Raw genomic sequence first — 20,006 nt, forward strand, 5'->3', positions numbered from 1 at the left:
GGCTCAGGTCATGATCCCAGCGTCCTGGGATCGAGTCCCGCATCGGGCTCCTTGCTCAGTGGGGAGCCTGCTTCTCCTTCTGCATGCAGGTCCCCCCTGCTTGTGCTCTCTCTCTCTCTCTCTGACAAATAAATAAATAAAACTTAAAAAAAAAATTACAGATACTTCTGTATCACATTGCAGGTGCTGCTCATATCTTAAAATGTTCTTTATGCTCATCACTATTTCAAAATTACAAGGGTTATTAGATTTGCCAGTGGATATTGTTATTCAAGGTGTCATCAAAGAAGCCCATATCTCTTATCATATTTTTTAATCATATGATTAAATCATTTTTAACAATTTGATTATAGTATTTTAATAGAATTGGCTTCCTTTTTAGTGCTATATATTTTATTTAATGCATTTTAAAACACTGTTCAAAGAATGGATCCACAGGGTTTCCCAAAGGGGTCTTTGGCACAAGAACATTAGAAGTCCCTGGGCTAGATAATCCCTAACCATTCATTCTAGTGCTAAGAATTCTATTCAGAACTGATACAGAGACTCAGGACTCATATTCTAAATGTGGTAATTAAAAGCACTTTGAAATTAAAGTGATAAACAAATGTCAGACCTACTCTTCTATAGGCCCATGAGTGAAGTGATGTTTTTAATAATTTCACTCCATATTTTCTTAACTAAACTACGGGGAAAGAAATTGGGTGGTGACATCCATTATTTGGGTCCACATCTCTTCTTTTCTAAGGAACGATTCTCAAGATTCATGGGTCCTGACTTACTTGGATTCTGATTTGAATAAACCAATGGAAAAAACAATGAACAAACCATGTAAAAAAAAAAAAACATGTTTGAGACAAATGGGGAAAGGTGAACACAGACTAGTTATTAGATGATATTAAATAATATCATAATTTGTTATTGTATTATAATATTCTAATAGCATTGTTTTGGATACATCTTTTTAAAAAATCCTTATCTATTAGAGATACACATTGAGTATTTCTAGGTGAAATGGTATTTCACATTTGCTTCAAAATATTCCAGAAGATTTAAAAAATTAATTTAAAAAGGAGGAAGGGATTGATGAAACAAGGTAGACAAAGCTGCAACATGGGAGATGGGCACGGGGGGGGGGTTTATTATATTTTCCTCTCTACTTTTGTGTTTGTTTGACTTTTTATAATAAAAAGTGTTTTTTCCCTTTTTCTGTTTAAAAATTTTTTAAAAATTATTTAAATTCAATTTAATTAACATATAGTATATTATTAAGTTTCAGGGATAGAGTTCAGTGATTCATCGGTTGCATATAACACCCAGTGCTCATTACTTCAAGTGCCCTCCTTAATGCCATCACCCAGTTACCCCCACCTCCCCTCCAGCTACCCCAGTCTGTTCCCTATAGCCTGGTGATGGGTATTAAGGAGGGCACGTACTGCATGGAGCACTGGGTGTTATACAAAAACAACGGATCGTGGACCACCACATCAAAAACCAATGATGTATTGTATAGTGACTAACATAACATAATAAAATTAAAAAAAAAAAAAGTCTCTTAGGGTTTGCCTCCCTCTGTTGTTTTTTTAAAATCTTATTTTTCCTTCCCTTCCCCTATGTTCATCTGTTTTGTTTCTTAAATCCCACATATGAGTGAAATCATATGGTATTTGTCTTTCCCTAACTTAGTTCGCTTAGCATAATACCCCCTAGTTCCATCCATGTTGTTGTAAATGGCAAGATTTCATTCTTTTTGATGCCTGAGTTTTATTCCATTGTATAGATATACTGCATCTTTTTTTTTTTTTTTAAGATTTTATTTATTTGACAGAGAGAGAGTGTGAGAGAGAGAGAGACAGCACAAGCAGGGGGAGCAGAGGTAGAGGGAGAGGGAGAAGCAGACGCCCCACTGAGCAGGGAGCCCTATATGGGGCTTGATCCCAGGACCATGACCTGAGCCGAAGGCACATGGTTAAGCAACTAAGCCACCCAGGCACCCCTATACTGCATCTTCTTTATCCATTCATCTGTTAATGGACATTTGGGCTCTTTCCATAGTTTGGCTATTGTGGACACTGCTGCTGTATACACTGGGGTGCGTGTGCCCCTTTGGATCACTGTGTTTGTATCCTTTGGATAAATACCCAGCAGTGCAACTGCTGGGTCATAGGGTAGTTCTATTTTTAACTTTCTGAGGAACCTCCATACTGTTAAGTGTTTTTTAAAAAGAGATTCACAGGCCATCAGGATAAATCCAGGCCACAGAAATGTTTGGATTATATTCTGTTTTAGGAAACAAAAAATCAAAATCATGTAAAGGAGCATGCACCTTGCCAAAGTTCTTGCCACTTCTTCCTGTCTTAGAGCCTGGGCAACTCTCACAGTGACATTGCCTATTTGCCTCCAACTTTGTAGGTTCTGCATTTGCAGGACTTTGTATAATGAGCCATTATAACTGGCCACATTCACTATGTCTAAAGAGGTTAAATCTAGTTTTTGATCGTCAAAGGTGGTTAATGCTTTGGTTAATCCATTAGAGTTTGGTCTTTTTATAGCCACAAAGTGAAACCCTACTCAAGCTGGTGTATTTGTGCTGCTGGGCAGGGGTTTACAGCTGGACAGCCTGTCATCACTATTGAGGAGCGCCAGCTTCATGCCTCACTGCCTTCAGATCAGTACTGCCTCTTTGGTGAGATGTCCATTCATGGGCCCGAGAAATGAGATGGCCTACACATATCTCCCAGTGCCTGGGTGAACACTTCTGTTCCTAGAGCTTCCACATTCTCTGGGAAGCTCCAAAGGCTTTCAAAATTCATCACATACTTGGGGAAACTGCCAACCAATTATCTGAAACAGTAGAGTAATGCAGTTTAGCATATGGGCTCTGGAATCAGGTCCTGGATTTTAAATCCTAGCTCTGTCACAGTTCTGTGTCACACCTGTATGATTTGTAAAATGCGGTGATACTAGTAATTATCCTCAGAAGACTATTATGAGGACTGAACAACACAATGCTGTATATGCAAAATACCTGAGAGCCGTGTCTATAGCACGGTATATACTCAACACCTGTTAACTACTGTTACTCTATTACCTTCAACAACAGCAGAAGTTTTGCACCAAAATAACGCCCCTGTTTCACCAATGTCAATACTACTTTAGAATTCTAAGAAAAGGTTATACTGAACTGGATCAATACTATAAAAGTCACTCTTTGTAAACAGCTTCCTTTCTTTCATTGAGCTAAATGCCTTCTTGGGTTACAATGTGTTAATTTCGAAGCAGCTGCATACATTTTTAAGTCAAAATCACTGCATTTTAATGCCCTTTCTTTGATCAGATAAGCTCACTTTAGCAATTGCTTTGATCCAATCATTACAACTGAACGGAATCACACAATATATATGAGAGGGTACAGGGCAAGCAATCACCACATGGTATCATGCATCTGATTTATAACCTCCTTCCTTACAAGAAGTCCTTTAAGGTCATTTAAAAGGTGTCACATAAATTCAAGGTATTAGAATGAAAAGAATATTCCCAAGAATATTAATGAAATTAAATTCTCACACCAGTGTCAGAAACTGCAGAAAAAGACTTTCTAAAAGTAGACTCTGAAGATCAAACAGGAGTTTCAATTTGAATCAAAACAGTGACAGTGGTCGCTAAAGTTCTAGAGCTATTCGGGTTGTAAACCATGAACAGGGTGTGCTTGTGTATGGAATCAAAAGACAAAAACCGCTTCACCTAGCAGAGCTAACCACTTTCAAGGAAGTACAGGATAAAAATTAACCAAAATGCTTAAAGTATCTGAAGGACCAATAGTTCTCATAATCAAAGCAAAAAGGCATTTTAGAAAGTAGATTTTCTTTTATCTTTTTCCATATTCTTTTATCTCTTTGAACAATAAAGAGAACTGATTAGTTTCACTTTTTATTCACAATCAATTTTAGTTCCTGCTGCTTTGATAGCTATTATTCCTACTAGAAATGATAAAATTAAGCCACAAATCTTTATATATGCCTCATCTGAGGTAATCATATGAATTTTAAAATAATACTACACTTTTTATAGATTTGCTTTGAAACGAATTCTAACATATAACATTGTGGTTCCTGATTTTAATCACTTTAATGATTCTGATTTGTTCTTCAAATCTATTTATTTATATAAAAACGTGATTTGCATCCAAAAACTCAGCAAGTTTTAAAAAACCTCACAATTTTGGTTTTACTGAATTACCTAGTAGCCATCTTGCTTGTTGCTGCTAAATAGTCTACAAGACGTTGTTTTTGTGGCAAGATGAGTCTACTCCCCTCAGCTGAGGAACTGGTCTTCCCTGACCGACCCAACAACACCTCCCCTCGGTCTCTGTGGCCCCCTGCTTTGTTCCGTTATGGTATTTGTCAGCATTTGAAATTTATGTATCTGATCGTTTACTTCTTTATTGTCTGTCTCTCTCATTAGACTCCACTAGGGAGGGTCTCTCTCCTTTTCTACATCTCTCTCATATATAAAACACATGAAGTTCTCTTTGCCCTATGTCTCTTTGTGCCTGGCCATATAGTAGGCAAGCTCACAAACTATTTGTTTTAAAAAATGCATACCACTATAATTCACCGTTATCTGATCTCTGTTCTCAGCAACTAGACCTGGGGCTGCAAACGTTTTTTGTATAGGGTCAAAGAGTCAGTATTTTAGGCTTTACCACCTCTGTTGCCTATTCTCCCTCCCCCCACTCCCAATAACCTTCTAAAAACACAGAAACTACTTTTAGCTTGAGGGCCATCTGAAAACGGGCTGAGGGTGGGATTTGGCCTGCAGGATGTAGTTTGCCAATTCTTATGCCAGACTCTAAGTGTCTTAAGGTCAAGCCTGAGTTAGTTACTTATATCCCCTGGGAACTTTCACAGTACTGAGCACATACAGGTTCTCAATAAACCCAGAACTCAGTTGAATTGGGTTAAAGTGATTGGGTTAGGGGTAGAGAGGATAAGAAATTAAATGGAACAGCCCAAATGGTCAGATTTAGAATAACAGGCATTTCGCCAGGGAGACATGGCCTCTGGTCCAGGCTGGATGACTCAAAGGGTCACTTACCAAGGATTTACGGGTGATGGGAAAAGACAGCTTGTCATACAATCACACGCTCTCTCACTTGCCTTGGGAGTCACAGATCTCAATACCCTCCACTTCGAAGCAGCAATCCTGCTGCCACAGGCGGCTGCCTCCTCTCTGGGACCATGAAGAAGAGCTGATGTTTCTCCCAGTGACTGCTTTTGTTCTGTGTTACTGTGCTTGGCTGACTGGTTCTCTTGTCACCCAGCATTCTGAAAAGGTGCTGGCTTAAAGATAACATCTCCCTCCAGAGCTTGGCAAATATGGAATTACCTCCATAGCCACTACAAACAATTCTTAGATGATGGCCAGGAAACCTTCCTGAAAACAGTTTTCGGATGGCAGCACTCCCTGATCCTTGCATGGTTTCAAGTCTCGCAGTATGTTGATCATGGATGAAGGAAGGAAGGAAAGAAGGAATAAATGGATGAAAAAACTCCACGGCCATGATCACAGCCACATCCCCACTCCTGAAACTGTCAGAATGTGGGGAGGTTGCAGTGTCTTGTGAGAGATCCCAGAATATGCACAATGTTTTCCCCGAGGGCATTCTTGCTTCCGCACACTATAGCAAAGTGTGAGGTCAGAGCCATCTGCCTCAAGAGACGAGTGCCTCTTTCCTCTAGCATCCAAAATGCTCAGAATTATTACCAGCACCTGCCCTAGTGACCATCTTCTTCCCAGGCCTGGGAGAGGGGGGAGATAGGAAGGAGAGCAGGGATGTTATTTGGTGTCCAGCCAGGTATCCACTCTCCATCGAGCAGTGGAACCAGCCCCGGAAGCCTGGCTCCATCTCTAGGCATTTCCTTCCTTCTTCATGTTCTTGAAAACTCAGAATACTTCACAGCAATGTTAAGTCTCTGCCAGCCCATATTTACTCCCCCATCCTCATGGAAAGAAAAAAAGGGAACAAGTGGTCCTTTGGGTGTTGTAACCAAGCAAGCAGACACTTCCAAAGGAAAGTGTCAGATGCTTAACTGCATGATGGAATAAGACACGTTATCCAACCAAGCTTCACTCTGATGCAGCCAAGTCCTACATTTTAGATAGAAGAAGCAATAGGGAAGGGATAATTTATTTAAAGACAGGCTGTGTGTTAATGATGGAGTGGGAAACAGCATCAAGTCCCCTGATTCACAGACAAGGTCATATCTGCCCAAGAACCATAAGTGTAGACAGTGACGCTAAGACACAAGGGGCAAGCAGCCTAGGGAGGAGGAGAATAACAGCCTGAGGAAACACTCTGGAAAAAGTAAGTTAAATGAATCCCGAAGTCCTTGTAGTTCCAAAGACTGCCCGTGGGTTCTACATTTCTGGAGAAGGTAACCAAAACTAAATGAAAATATGACTTTGGGACTGCATGTTACATGTCTGGCTTGGGAAAGCTAAGACAGAAGGTGGAGAAGGAGCTGTAAGAAATATTGGACACATGGTACCAGGGGAAACATCCTTTGGGGAACAGACCTTCCACAGAAACGAGAAGTGCTGTAACACCAAATGGCCTACTAAGGGAGTGCAGGAGCTGCAGGTGAGTACTCCTTTATCCCTGGGCGTCATTCTTGCTTGCCACCACCAGAAGAGTGACTCTTGAGTTGCATGTGGAAAGCACAGGTGAGAATGAGCAATGCTAAGAATATCTTTTTTCTCTTCTATCTGATATGATCTGACATCAAGATTTTTGAAAACAGAATCACGGCTAGACAACCAAAGTAAATTTCATTTAAAGAGCTGAGATTTCATGCCACTTTGGTTGAGCATTCCTCTAATTTAACGTTTGCAGTTGTCTTTCTGTGTGTCCCTCCTTCTGTGTCCTCTCAGAGCCACTCCGGGAGGCTTCTGACTGTCGCCACCACCACTCGAGGCAGGGCACAGGCCCCTCTTGCTGAGCTGCGCTAGGGGAGTCACACAAACCGGATCACCCAGGCAACTGTCCAGGGTCATGAGAGACAAACCAAGGATGCAGTCAGGATCTGGGGGCAGGTTACCAGGCTAGAGGCAGAATCACTGGGATCAGGATGGTGCACAAAGTGAATATGGCAAGTAGGAAATGAGATCTCACAAAGGAATTAAGGCTCAGAATGAAAAAACAAAACAGCAACACATAAGGTGACAATCAAAAGTGGTGGCTGGAAGTACCAGTTAGGGCCACATAAGATGGCAGGCAGAGAGGAGATTGCCAGGAGGCCTTGACTGTGAGGCTCCCTCTTCCACCTGGCCCTGTGTAATGGGTTAAGCTCCATATTTGAGTGTCTCCACAGGACTTAACAACCAGATCCCCAGTGTACACATGAGGAAACTCAAGTGGAGGGAAGCTTGTCCTAGTGATTTGAACAATGTCGTGCAACTAGTTGGAGGAACACCCAAATTAAAATCTTACCTCTCCAATTTCTTTTTATCTGTGCACATAATTAATACACAGCAATATGCTTGCATTCTTCAGATGCATCTGAAGAGATGGTCCCAATGTATAACTCGCTATAGAGTAGAAGCTCAATAAGAAGCACTGCATGGCAAGGTGTTTATCATTGGGAAACACCTTAAAAACATAGCCAACTCTCCGTTCTCTCTGTGCAGATTATACCATGGTATTGAAGGCTTTCCTCCCTTACTGTCTGTTGGTGTGAAATGGGGTAAGACAAATGAATTTCAGAACCATTTTTTTAGTCTACACAAATCACAACCAAGAACGTCAGTCTGCTGGGGAAACAAAAACCCCCAAACCAATGCCTTTGTGGCTAAATAGGGCCAAAGCGCCTCTTCCTGGAATAGTTTATTAAAGGTCAAGGGTAGTTCTATCCACTAGGTGAAGTCTACCCCAGCCCACTGCTTTTCTGTAACTTGACTTGGGAGAGCTGGAACTTCTGTGTCTTTGGCTTGAAGACTGGGCATTGTCCGTGTCAAATTACTAAAGAATAAAGGTCTTGGTTGACTTGCAACTGGAACCTGGCACCATGGGTCAATGGTTCTTACATAACAAAGAAATAAACAGAAGAAACTTCAAATTATCTATTAAGAGAAAGCTGGACCAGGGGTGCCTGGGTGGTACAGTTGGTTAAATGGCCAACTCTTGGTTTCAACTCAGGTCGCAATCTCAGGGTCCTGAGATCGAGCCTCGCAGGGAGCTCCATGCTCAGTGCAGAGTCTGCTTGGGACTCTCTCTCTGCACCACCCCACTCTCTCTCTCTCTAAAATAAATAAATTAATTTAAAAAAGAGAGAGAGAAAGCTGGACCAAAGTTTATTGACTCATTGATTAATGTAACACAACAAGCATTTAAAATAAGATGGCTGTCTATGGAATAAAACTGAAAAGTGATGCTGGGAATACATTCCAACTTGTCTCACCTTTTAACTATTTATTATATTATTATCAAAGCTGTAGTCTTTTCCCTTAATAAGGATGATAACCACATGACCAAAGCAAATATGTTTTGAATAATCCTGACAGTTTTGGAACCTCATGCTGGGAAGACGCTTTGAAACAGGAATCTGGAACCCGGGACACAGGGCAGGGTTTCTTCAACTCGGCGCTACTGACATCTTGTACCCGATAATTTTGCTGCTGTTGGGGGACTGTCTTGCAACATTCCTGCCGTCTATCCACGAAATGCCAGAAGCCACAATCCCCACTTCCGCCCTGTTCAATCCTGACAATCAAAAATGTTCTCACACACTGCCAAACATCTGCCGAGGGGCAAATTATACCTGGTTGAGAACCACTGGTCTAGAGGTATTTTCTCTTTAAGACCATGTGGGTAAATATACTAAAGTAAAAGGAACCACATACCACATCAGGACACTAAAGGTTTTCATAGTCATTTTTACATATGATTTCGTACTTTGTAAATGTATGCTGACATGCTCCCAGCAAAAGTATACTCACTGTGCACAAGAAAACAGAAATCTCTCCACATCAGCAGCAGAGTGAGTTTTGTAAAGCCTTCTGCATCATATTCCACGACGCCTCTAGGTGATAAAAACACACACACACAAAGAAAAAACCCTCATCAAAATAAGGCATAAGAGAGATGGAACCAAGTAAAGAACATATTCATAAAATCACGGTGATTGAATCTGAGACGCATTTAGCGTTAAGGGAGTGTTACCATAGGAAGGACATGGGGTTTGGAATGACAGCATCTACGTTTAAGTTTCAGTTTTGCTACGTACTATTATGACTTCAGGACAAGTGAAGCCATCAGGTCAGCAACGACACTACTTTCTGGGTGATGATTAAGTCTCACTTTCACATAGCCACTAAGCAGTAATGAGCAATGACAATGTTACTCAGTTTAGGAATCTATATTATTTTCTTCCAAAGCACTTGGAATCCTTTCACTCGTGGCCCCTGTCCTCCCCACCAGGCTCAAGACGAAGAAGCCATATTAGCTGGGTGGGTGCTGGTTCGGGTGGGAGACACACAGGACATGGGTCACATGTCAAGGAGAACGGCCCTGGACCACTTAAGCGCCTGGGTAGACTTCCGATAGGCTCGCCTCCCCCATTTTCCACAAGAGCTGATGCCTGGGACATGTCACCATAACATGACAATACTAACCACACACTGAGGACAGACATCATTGTCTCTGTCATTCACACCAGGAGGCGTCTGCTGTCTCCCTGGCTGAGTCAGGCCAATCAGACTGTCAATCCTGATGGCCTCCCAGTTTAAGCAGGAAGGGGGAACTCACTGTAAAGGTAAAGGAACTAAGACACTAAAGGCTGCGTGATTTGCTCAAAAACTGTTAGTCTATCATTCAGATCTTCTGACTTAGGTTAATAATTTTATTCATCAGTTTATATTTCTTTTCATGAATTTGTAATCAACTCAGTATTTTACAACACTGCTATCTAAACTTTTCAGATCCTGCATGCTGTAAGTAAAAACAAGCACAGAATCCTTTTCATTATGCACACAGTATAGTAATATAATAGCAATTGTATTTGATTTAGTAGTTGTATACAGGTACGACTATATTACTGTGTTGGATGCATAATAAAACACATACAAAATGTATATTTAAAAAGAAGGAGTTTTTTGGGTTTTTTTTTTTAAGATTTATTTATTTATTTGAGAGAGAGAGAGAGTGAGAGCATGAGCTGGGGGGAGGGGCAGAGGAAGAAGCAGGCTCCCCGCTGAGCAGGGAGCCTAAGGATGCAGAGCTCAAGCCCAGGACCCTGGGATCATGACCTGAGCAGAAGGCAGATACTTAACCAACTGAGCCACCCAGGTGCCCCAAGAATGAGATTTTTAAAAAGATGTAAATGCAGTTTTCCTATTTTTCTTGTGTGCCAGCGGAGTGAGGGGGGACACACACCCTACCTGGGAGGTTACTCTGCTAGCGCCTTCATTTTTAATTATACATATTAAAGATAATCTTCCTCAAAAATCAGAAGACCAATGGTATCATTTATTAACCACTGTTTGTATCCTAAGTACTTTCTCAAAATGTTCATAAATAAAGTTGAAAAAAATCATAAGTATTAAAGACTCATGTGAGAGACAGTCACACTGTTTAGATATTGACAGTTCTATTTTGGACGCATAAAAATTTCCACTAGGGATAATGAGAAAACTTCTTAAAATTGTTTTTGAGGAGTCAGAAATTTTGCCCCCATAACTATGCCACACTTATATCCCAGGGAATGGCCAACCTTACTCTTTATTTCACCTGCTCCTTCCTATTCCCACTTTTTTGGTCCTAATTTATTCATTTCCTTATTTAAAATTTTAATTTTGTGTTACTATATATATCTTTTTGTATTTATAAACCTTCTCCAGAATAAGGTGGGATATAAGCAGACCACTGACCCCCTTAGTGCTCAGTGCCCCTGAATGGGTAGAATGCCCCACCTTTTGAAGAAGACTGGGGAAAACAGGTTCCCTCTGCCCCTGGGCTAAGCCCCAGCGGAAGGGGGGGAGGGCCGAGGCGGGAAGGGGGAGGGGAGTGGGGGGGTGAGTAGCAGCAGGAGGAGATGCCCCCTCTACCTGCAGTCACAGGTGTCCCCCTCCCCTCTCTGTGCCTCCTCCTAATCCTAAGTGGGAGTCACTGCTCTTGGATCTAATGCTGGATTTGGTCCCCAGATCTGGGTGGCAAGTTGCGAGTAGGAGCCCTGTCGGGACACCTGAGTCCTGAGAACCCGGGCTCCCACCTGGCGCGATCTCTGCCAGGCGGGTGACTTCCCTCGGGTTACTAGGCTTCTCAAAGTTTCAGGTCTTTCTTGAGTCAACCGTGCCAATATGGCTGGCTCACTCATGACTCCTGGGAGCAGACGGAGGTGAAAAGCACTGCGCAAACTGTAAAGAGCCCTAGAACAAGCAGGCAGTGCTGCCCTTGTTACTGCTGGGTTTGTGGTTAGTCATGATGCTGCTCCAAGGAAGAGATTTGCTTCTATGATTTAGCAAAGGATCCTAAAAACGATCTTCCTAGGAGCTTTAGTGTGAGCAACATGCCAAAAAGACTCAAAATGGCATTGAAAAGCTAGTATGTAGAAGCACGAAGTGCTATTTTCTTAAGCTCTCACATTCGGGTCATCAGGACATGAGGACATTGTTGGCATGCAGTTTAAACAAGGAGGAACTTACGTGCCGAAGTGACTGAGGAAAGCAGCAATATACTCCCTTCTTTTGTGGTACCCTTGAATCACATACTGCACCTGGAACAGAACCCGAAGATGAGGAGTAGGGAATTCTCAAATGCTTTCTTACATTTCCGAGACTCAGAGAAGTAGAAAGAACGGTAAAATGAATACCCACATCCCCATCACCTATGTTCAACAACTGTGAATATTTTGTCTAGCTGCTTCATCCAGCCATCTACCTCCCCATCAAGCTAGCAATCAATCTTGGCTGAAACACTTCAAAGGAAATTAGAGACACCATGACAGTTAGTTTGGCCCTAGACAGGTGAGCGTGTATCTCCAAAAAACAAGACATTTTCCTACAGAGCCACAATGTCATTATCATACCCAAAACAAATCTAGCAATCATTCTCTGACTTCATCTAGTATCCTGTGCATTGTCACAATTTCCCAGTTGTCCCCAAAATATTCTTTTAAAGGCAGGGTGTAATCGAGGGTATAATCAAGGATCAGGCATTTAATCTAGAAAGTCTTTTAAGGTAGAATAAGAGTACCTCTTGGGGTGTGTACATATGTCTATGTGATATATGATATTGACTTTTCAGAGAAATTGAGCTAGTTGTCATGTAGGATGTTCTGCATTCTAGACTCTCTGGTTGTTTCCTTCCTTTTCCCTCTACTCCCTACATTTCCTATAAATTGGAAGTTAGACTAAAGGTGTGATTAGATTCAGGTTAAAAATTTTTGGCAAGAAAACCTCATAGGTGATAGTGGGCTTGATCACTGGTTAAGGGGACGACAGCAGGACCACTCCACTGTAAAGGGGACTACAACAGGACCAGTCCACTGTAAAGGGAGGTTTCCCCTTTGCCGCCGGGAGTGACCCGCGGGTATACTTTTCAAAGCCTGTGAAGATCTAGCCCCTCTCTCAACCTTTCACCTCATGGTTTTAGTACCTGCTGGAGATGCTTGTCTGAATCAATTATTTCATTAGGAGCCGAAAAATGGCGACTTTTTAAATTCTATCACTCCATTGTGCATTTATCACCTGCAGTTGTCTGTAAAGAAGAGTTTCCTCTCATCAAATGGGGGCTATTTTATGCTGAACTACAACTCCTATTGAAAAGGTAGGACAACGTTGAATTCTTTCTTTTCAAATTCCCAATATCCAGGAAAGGAGTGTTACAATAGGGGATTTTATTTTGCCTTTTTATATTTCCTTGTTATCACCAAATGGCAGTTTTTATAAAAAAAATTGTGAACTTATTAAGCTGGACATCTGAAAGTTAGTCATTTGCCCACCAGCTACTAACACAAAAATACATTCCTTATAATGTCCTCAAAGAAATGGCTCAAAGAAACAGGGGAGAAAGAGGCCCCCCAAATTGTTTATATTGGCTGTAGCCACAACGAGTTTCCATGGCTAACAAAAGCTTGAGATAAAGTGCTTGAAATAACCTTGACACAATTGGTAGTGATAGCCCACTTTGTACCCTTTAGAAGTAAAACAATTCTATTTATATAATAGGGGTTTATGTCAATTTATAAAAACAGTGCTTACTTTGCAGGCTTAATGCAGGATCAGAAATGTTATTTTGGGAAAAGAAAAACAGATGATAAGTTTGCTTAAGTGGCTTTGTTTAAAAAGGGGATGAAAACAGTTCTGTGTACTTGATTTTAAAAACAGAAAACCATTTTAACAGAAACCCACAACAAAACTGGCTATAAAGATAGATTCCAACGTAATTATGGAAATTCATCTGAAGAGATTGTTTCTAAAAGCAGCCCATACTGTCCTCGTTTGTAGCAAGCATAAGAACATCAATTTTAAAAGACAAGTAAAATTAATGAAAGGGAACCAGATAAGAAAAACAGACTGATTCTTGTATATCTGGGAAAATGGTAATAGAATTTTTTTTTTTTTTTGAGGAAAATGTATGACTAGAAATTAATCTCAATTGGAGAGCTTTAAAAAAAGGCTTTTCTTCTCAGTTCTGGAAGACCAAATTCGTATGTTTCTCTATAATACTGGGACACAGATTTGAAGGCAGTGCAAAGTCCCACAACGTAAATAAGAATTCTATCCTCCGATCAGTTTTGAAGGAGGGCAGAGGCTGGGGGAATTTGGTCCAATGAGAAGCAACCACCCCACGAGTTAGATGCCCTGGAGTCCGCGCCAAGCCCAGAGACTGCAGACTTGCCAGATTTTCGTTTCCCTGACATTTAAAAAATAATACTGAAGCCTCTGAAATATTATTGTACTTTAAAAATATTTCCTCTACAGAGATGAGCTATCTTTTGAAAGAAAGAGACAAACAAAAGATTTCTTTTCCAAGCCAATGAGCACAAGTCAATAGGAGCATAGGAAACAGTACTTTGGGAACTGAGCAAACGGAGTCAGTCGATGTGGAAGAAAGAAAGTCAGTATTGCTTGTGGACGAACATCTCTGGTTTTCAGCTAACTACACCGGCTGGGCATTAACAAGTATATACTTATACTTTTTAGAAACATCTGGCAATAGCCATTTATGTAAACTCAGCTAGTCGCCAATGTACTGACTCATTCATGCAGCTAAGAGAAAGCTCTAGATAACCTGATGGGCCTGCCTACCGGACCAGCTGACCTGGAAATCTTGCCCCTGGGAGTGGGACTCTGGCAAGCTGCTCCTAGACGGGACGCGGAGAATCAAGCACTGAGTAGCAAAAAGTGAGGTAGAGAAAAGCAGAAAGAGGTGAAGGCAGTTCTAGTGAATTACCTTGATACTCACTGGTGGCAAACACACACTCACACACACCCACACTCATGCATGCATGCAGCACGAGATAACTGGGAAATGGAGGACTTCAAAGGTGCAAGATCTAGCAAAAACTTAGGACATAAAGGAAATTTAAGGAGGAGGAGGTAGAAATTTAAAAGATGAAGATAAGACTGAAACGGGAGGTCAGAATCCTTAGGAGAGGAAGAAGGAGCACAAGGAACTAGGGAGAGAAATGGATGAACTGTAACTCGAAGTAGGAACGGCCGGCGTCAGGTGGCAGCTGAAGCTGAGACGGGGTGCAGAGGACAGCCTGCAGGCCAACGCCGACAGCGCGGGGGCGGGGCTCCGCTGGAGGGCGGAGCCTCACGAGGGGAGGGTCAGGAGACCGGCTTTTACCTTGTTGGTGAGTAGGTGGCACACTTGCGGCACATAATCAATGAGACATCCTCCTCCGGGAAAGGCTGGGATATGCAGAGCTGAGGAGCCTCCAAGGGCACTGAAAGGACAAGAGCACAAGGGACACTTCTCTTAGGGCTCCGGCTATGTAGGAAGCGATAACCCCAAACAGACTCGCCTTCTCTTAATGTCTGCCCACCAACCACTTGAGTTAATGAGGATGGGAACATGGGCTTCACTTTATGATTACATTTCTTTATTTTTATCTGTTTTGTTAAATCAGCATGTTCAGATTGCCCATGACTACCAACTAATGATCAGTAAAAACTAATGATTCTATCACACAACAGGGCAAATTGGCACATTCTGATTGGCGTGGGTAAATGTCTTACCAATATTAATGGGTTGGACCTTGGATGGACACACACATTTCCATACTCTCCATTATGTGCTGGGCAAAGAGAAGTCATTCCTTAAACCCCCATACTGAACTGAACTGAATTCCTTCAGCACCACCACGGTGCAATGGAAGGACTGGCTCTGCCCCTTACCAGCTTTATTGCCCGGGGGAAGCCTCCTGGGGCTTTAGCCTCCTGGAGTTTAGTGTGGGGCCAGTGGTGCAGGGCAGGGGCTGCAGACTCCAGGCTCCACCCAGCCCAGGGAAGTGATATAAATGAGCACAGAGAACTGTAGTTTCTGCACAGTGGGAAGGGCTCTCCACCCTCCAACTCCAGCTAATCTCTGCCATGGTGGAAACACAAGCCTGGTCTTCACAGACCCTTATTTTTCACGGGAAGCCAGAAATCCAGATGATTTAAGTTCTCAAGTTTTAAACGGTGGCAACTAACTAAACATCTTCTGAAACACTGTGCTGCTCCATCCTGTGTCTGTTGGTCAATATGGGTAAAGTCTGCAACTAGTCCAAGTCAACACTGACATTCATCTAAACAAGAAGGTACAGTCAAAAATCATTGATCCAAGCACTAAGACACAACACTGATCCAGAAATAGTTTCCAGGACTTTCGTGGAGATTCCCTTTCAGTTTAAATCAACCAGCATACCATTATTAAAGAAACTGCTCAGAACCTCACAGTATACATTTCATATCCCATCCTTAATCTTGATTTCATCTTCTTTCCTACTCTCACTTTCCTTTGGTCCTAATTTGCTTTTCTTGTTTGAATTTTATTTTAACGTATACGTTTCTTACTGTAAAAGCCCCTTAAACCACCTCTGTAATATGATGGGGTATAAAGAGACCCCTAAGATCCGTTAATGCTGTGATTATTCATTAACCAAATCCCTAGTTACAAGGCTGTAAATGGAAGCAAAGTGTTTCACAATAACAGTCTAGAAAATCATTCTTAAATAGTTTAGAGCAGACAGACTTAGCCTAGGGTTTGCAGTACAGGGAACAATACATGTAAGTACTGAAAGGGTCCTAGACCCAGCCTGTCTCCCTATTGACCAAAGATTCCTGAAATTAATTTTTCCAGTAGAAATGGATATTACGTTTATTTATTTATGGAATGAAAAAGCCCCAACACGTGAATAAAATCCCGGGTGATGTGAGGAAGTCAACGGGGTGGAAATATTTGCTGTTGACTTTTTCTATTCAGATGAGACCTAAAAAGCACAACAACCCTGACAACTGAGAAAATTATGAGACAGCATTTGACTAAGTATGACATTAATGAATCATCTACAGTCTGCAACTGCACAGAATCAGCAAGAACATCACTTCCGTTTGCTACTCTCAGAGCAGACATTGGAGGAGGTTCAGCCTAAACTCCGAAGAAAGCTAGGAAAATTCCTATGACTTCTTGTGTACTGGAAGAAGGCTTTTTGTCCCCTCTTTTGTATGCAAAAGTACATAGAGAGCACACTTCTAAGTGGAAGGTTCTAACAGTTCCATTAGGATGGAAACTGATTAAGAAGAAAATTCTATAGTACAAGAGAAAGAGATCCAATATTTTTATCTTGTCGTTCCTGGGGGGAAATACCTGTATAACATAGAAATACCAAGATTCAGGCTTCTCGTAGCATACTTGGAAGAACAATCTTTAGCATAATGAAATTCCAGAAAATAAAATAATTTGGACAGTTACCTGGAATTGATTACAATGGGCTTCGACCTGTGTACAATATTACAGGACAAGTTCTTAATCATTCATTAAAATGAATACAAAAAAATGAAAATAGTCTGTGGGTAATCCTCTAAACTTGAGACTCCCTCTGCTTCTGACACATAGCCATTAAAAAAAAATTACCTATAATGATGGAAAGAGGCAGAGGTGTGGAGAAGTCCAAAGACTGGTTGCTTGGCCAGCGGGCCCATCTCTCTGAACTCTGTGGTTATTGGAAACTAACACTTGTTGCTAGGTGCTTTCTCATTACCTAATTTAATCCTCCCCACAATTCAGTGAGGTGAGAATTCGCACTGTAATTCTACAGGTGAAGAAACTGAGGCTCAGACAGCAGAAGAAATTCCCTTGGGTTCACACAACTAGGAGATGGTAAAGCCAAGATCTGAACTCGGGTTGGCCTGTTGCCGGAGTCCACGCTGTTACTGCCGGATTCCGTGCCTCCCTGAGAGCAGGGGGATTTGACTCTTGAAACAGCTCCAGGGATGGGAAGAAACAGAGGGTGTGGCCCCCCGTGAGCCAGGTCGGGACTGCAGTGATGCCATCGGGCTTCCAGAAGCACCCAGACCACCACTGAAGCAGGCTCTGTGATGTACACCTCATCTCTCTTTACAATTTTCCACCCCGCAGCAGAGCAAGCATTCCCGTGCATTTTGCTCCTACCTCAGTCTCTCCCACCCCAACCATCAAACAACCACAGTCGCTGGATTTATTTTTAAAAGGACACTTACTGCACCCTTTCTTTAACTCAGTAGTTCCTCAGCTTGTGAGGGTACTGAACCTGACTGCCAGCATCATATACTGATAAGTGCTGCTGATTCATGTATAAATATCCGTCTTGTGGGTAAATATTTAACAGGCCTGCTATAGCCTGAATGCTGCCCTGATCGTGCTGAATAAACAAAGTCAAGTGCCATGAAATAAAAAAGCTATTACGTTTTTAAAGGGTGCAGGACGGAGGTCCAGCCGGGTGAGCTCTAATTATTTAATATTCATGAATCAAAAACTATTGGGTGGAGCACATACAATGAAAAGCTCAGCATGTGCAGAGATTGCAGGGCTCCCTGAGCGCTTCCCAGGGGTGCAGGGCTGGCTGGAGAGAAGGCAGGGCTGGACCGACAGGCTCCGTGGTGGCGGGGAGGGGCAGGGAGAGGCGGGGAGGTATAGGAGGGGAGGTGCAGGAGGGGCAGGACAGGGGGAGCAGGGGATGGAAGGGACCACTGCTGTGGATTCTTCTGATCTCCAGACCAGTGAGGGGAGGAAGCAGGGTAAAAAGTGAGGAAAAGTCAACTAGAGCGGCGGGGTCTCAGGCTGAGATTGGGAGGACAAAGGGGTGAAGGGGCTGTTTTGATGAGAAAGTACTTTCTGTCTCTTTATGGACTGAAATGACACGTGAAATTGGCTGCTAATTCTCAGACCTGAAACTGAATCTGTGGATATAAATTAGAAGGACAAGGCTGGAGTCTGAGAAACCTTTCCAACAATGGAGTTAAATAGACCAAATGGTAGCCAGAAAAACACTTCCAGGTCCGTCTCACTGGATCTAAAAGTCAAATAAAAGAATTGTCAGTGTTCACCGTATTGATGCGATTGTTTTCTATGCAAATACAGCTAATAGAGCCTTTTGGGAATGGGGTTCTGTCTACAAATATTCAGAGCACTTTTTTTTTTTTTAAGATTTTATTTATTTATTTGACAGAGAGAGAGATAGCGAGAGCAGGAACACAAGCAGGGGGAGTGGGAGAGGGAGAAGCAGGCTTCCTGCCGAGCAGGGAGCCCGATGCGGGGTTCGATCCCAGGACCCTGGGATCATGACCTGAGCCGAAGGCAGACGCTTAACGACTGAGCCACCCAGGCACCCCAGAGCACTTCTACTACTGAAGACTTGACTTGGCTACATTGCTACAGCACAAGGGAAATATTTTTGAGCATTTTGACATGGAAAAATGCAGGGAGGCAGCCTGTCTGAAGGCCTCACTTGGGACAATGGGGTTTGATTTTAACCCATTATGGAACGGTAACTCCCTCCTCTCCGTGTGGGGTTTTACCTCACTGGCCAAATAAAATGAGCAAAACATGACTTGGCACTGGAGAAAACCAGAAGGGGCCAGTGATTTTCAATTCTAATTCTTGCTTCCGCCACGTTTGTTCTGTTTGGTTCTACTCAATTTTCTCATCAGTGCCGTGGGATAACACTGCTCTCAAAAAGACCCATCTCTCTCAAGGGATAAAGCAACAATTAGAATTATAGTAATATGAAGAGAGCACCAAGCACTCTACGAGTGACTTTATTCTAAAATGTCTCCTGCTTGTGTACGCTATGGTCAAGGGTTATGTCAAGACCCTGTTAGAGACACTTGGATCAGCGTTACCATCCTGCTCTGCCTCCGAATCGGGTTCCGAGGGAGAGGAAGATGATCTGGTTGCCTCCTCCACAGGATGATTCAGGGGAGTGTTGGAGGGTGAAGCACTGACAGGGGGAACTTCCAGGATGGTAGATGGACTCAAGCTGCCATGAGCCCCCAGGCTAAGACACATCCTAAGGAAAGGTGAACTCTCAATTCAACTCAACAAACACTAACTCTATGCCCAACTCTGTGTAAGGACTTCAGTTTCCTATTCTGGGTCCATACTAGGGCACTACTGCTAATTCCCTTCAAGGTAGAGGAATGCCAAGCCCTCAGGAATCTGGGGCACTCTATAATGCCAGAGTATGTTTCCTGGTGGCCTGCCAGGAGACCCATTACAGCAAAACACAAGTCACTGTGATTTACTGAGCATCTGCTTTAGCCAGGCACTCTAGTAGGCATTTCGTTATCTCTAAACCTCATAACAACCTGGCCAAGTAGACCTAAGTAGTCCAATTTACAGAAGGGGACACTGAGATTCTAAGGATCTAAGTGTCTTCCCAAGGTCACCCAGCAATTAAGCTGCAGAGATGGGCTCAAAATCCAGTCTTCTTGGTTCCAAGGTCTACATCCTTTTTCGTCAGAAAATCTTTCATAGAAAG

The 20,006-nt window shown here is 42.4% G+C and overlaps 1 protein-coding gene across 7 annotated transcripts in view; it reads right to left on the bottom strand.

The window, feature by feature from the left end:
- BABAM2 (BRISC and BRCA1 A complex member 2) overlaps positions 1–20,006 on the bottom strand; it is a 389,902-nt gene that overhangs the window by 68,614 nt on the left and 301,282 nt on the right. For all 7 annotated transcript variants that reach the window (XM_081796995.1, XM_081796999.1, XM_081796994.1 and 4 more), the window contains 3 exons: positions 14,852–14,951; positions 11,701–11,771; positions 8,998–9,080 (listed from right to left, as the gene is read on the bottom strand). In XM_081796995.1, the coding sequence (XP_081653121.1) occupies positions 8,998–9,080; positions 11,701–11,771; positions 14,852–14,951 (254 nt within the window). The remainder of the gene's footprint in view (positions 1–8,997; positions 9,081–11,700; positions 11,772–14,851; positions 14,952–20,006) is intronic.

Source organism: Leptonychotes weddellii, chromosome 10 (assembly GCF_054177405.1).
Source record: "Leptonychotes weddellii isolate Sample4059 chromosome 10, ASM5417740v2, whole genome shotgun sequence".
Classification (NCBI taxonomy): domain Eukaryota; kingdom Metazoa; phylum Chordata; class Mammalia; order Carnivora; family Phocidae; genus Leptonychotes; species Leptonychotes weddellii.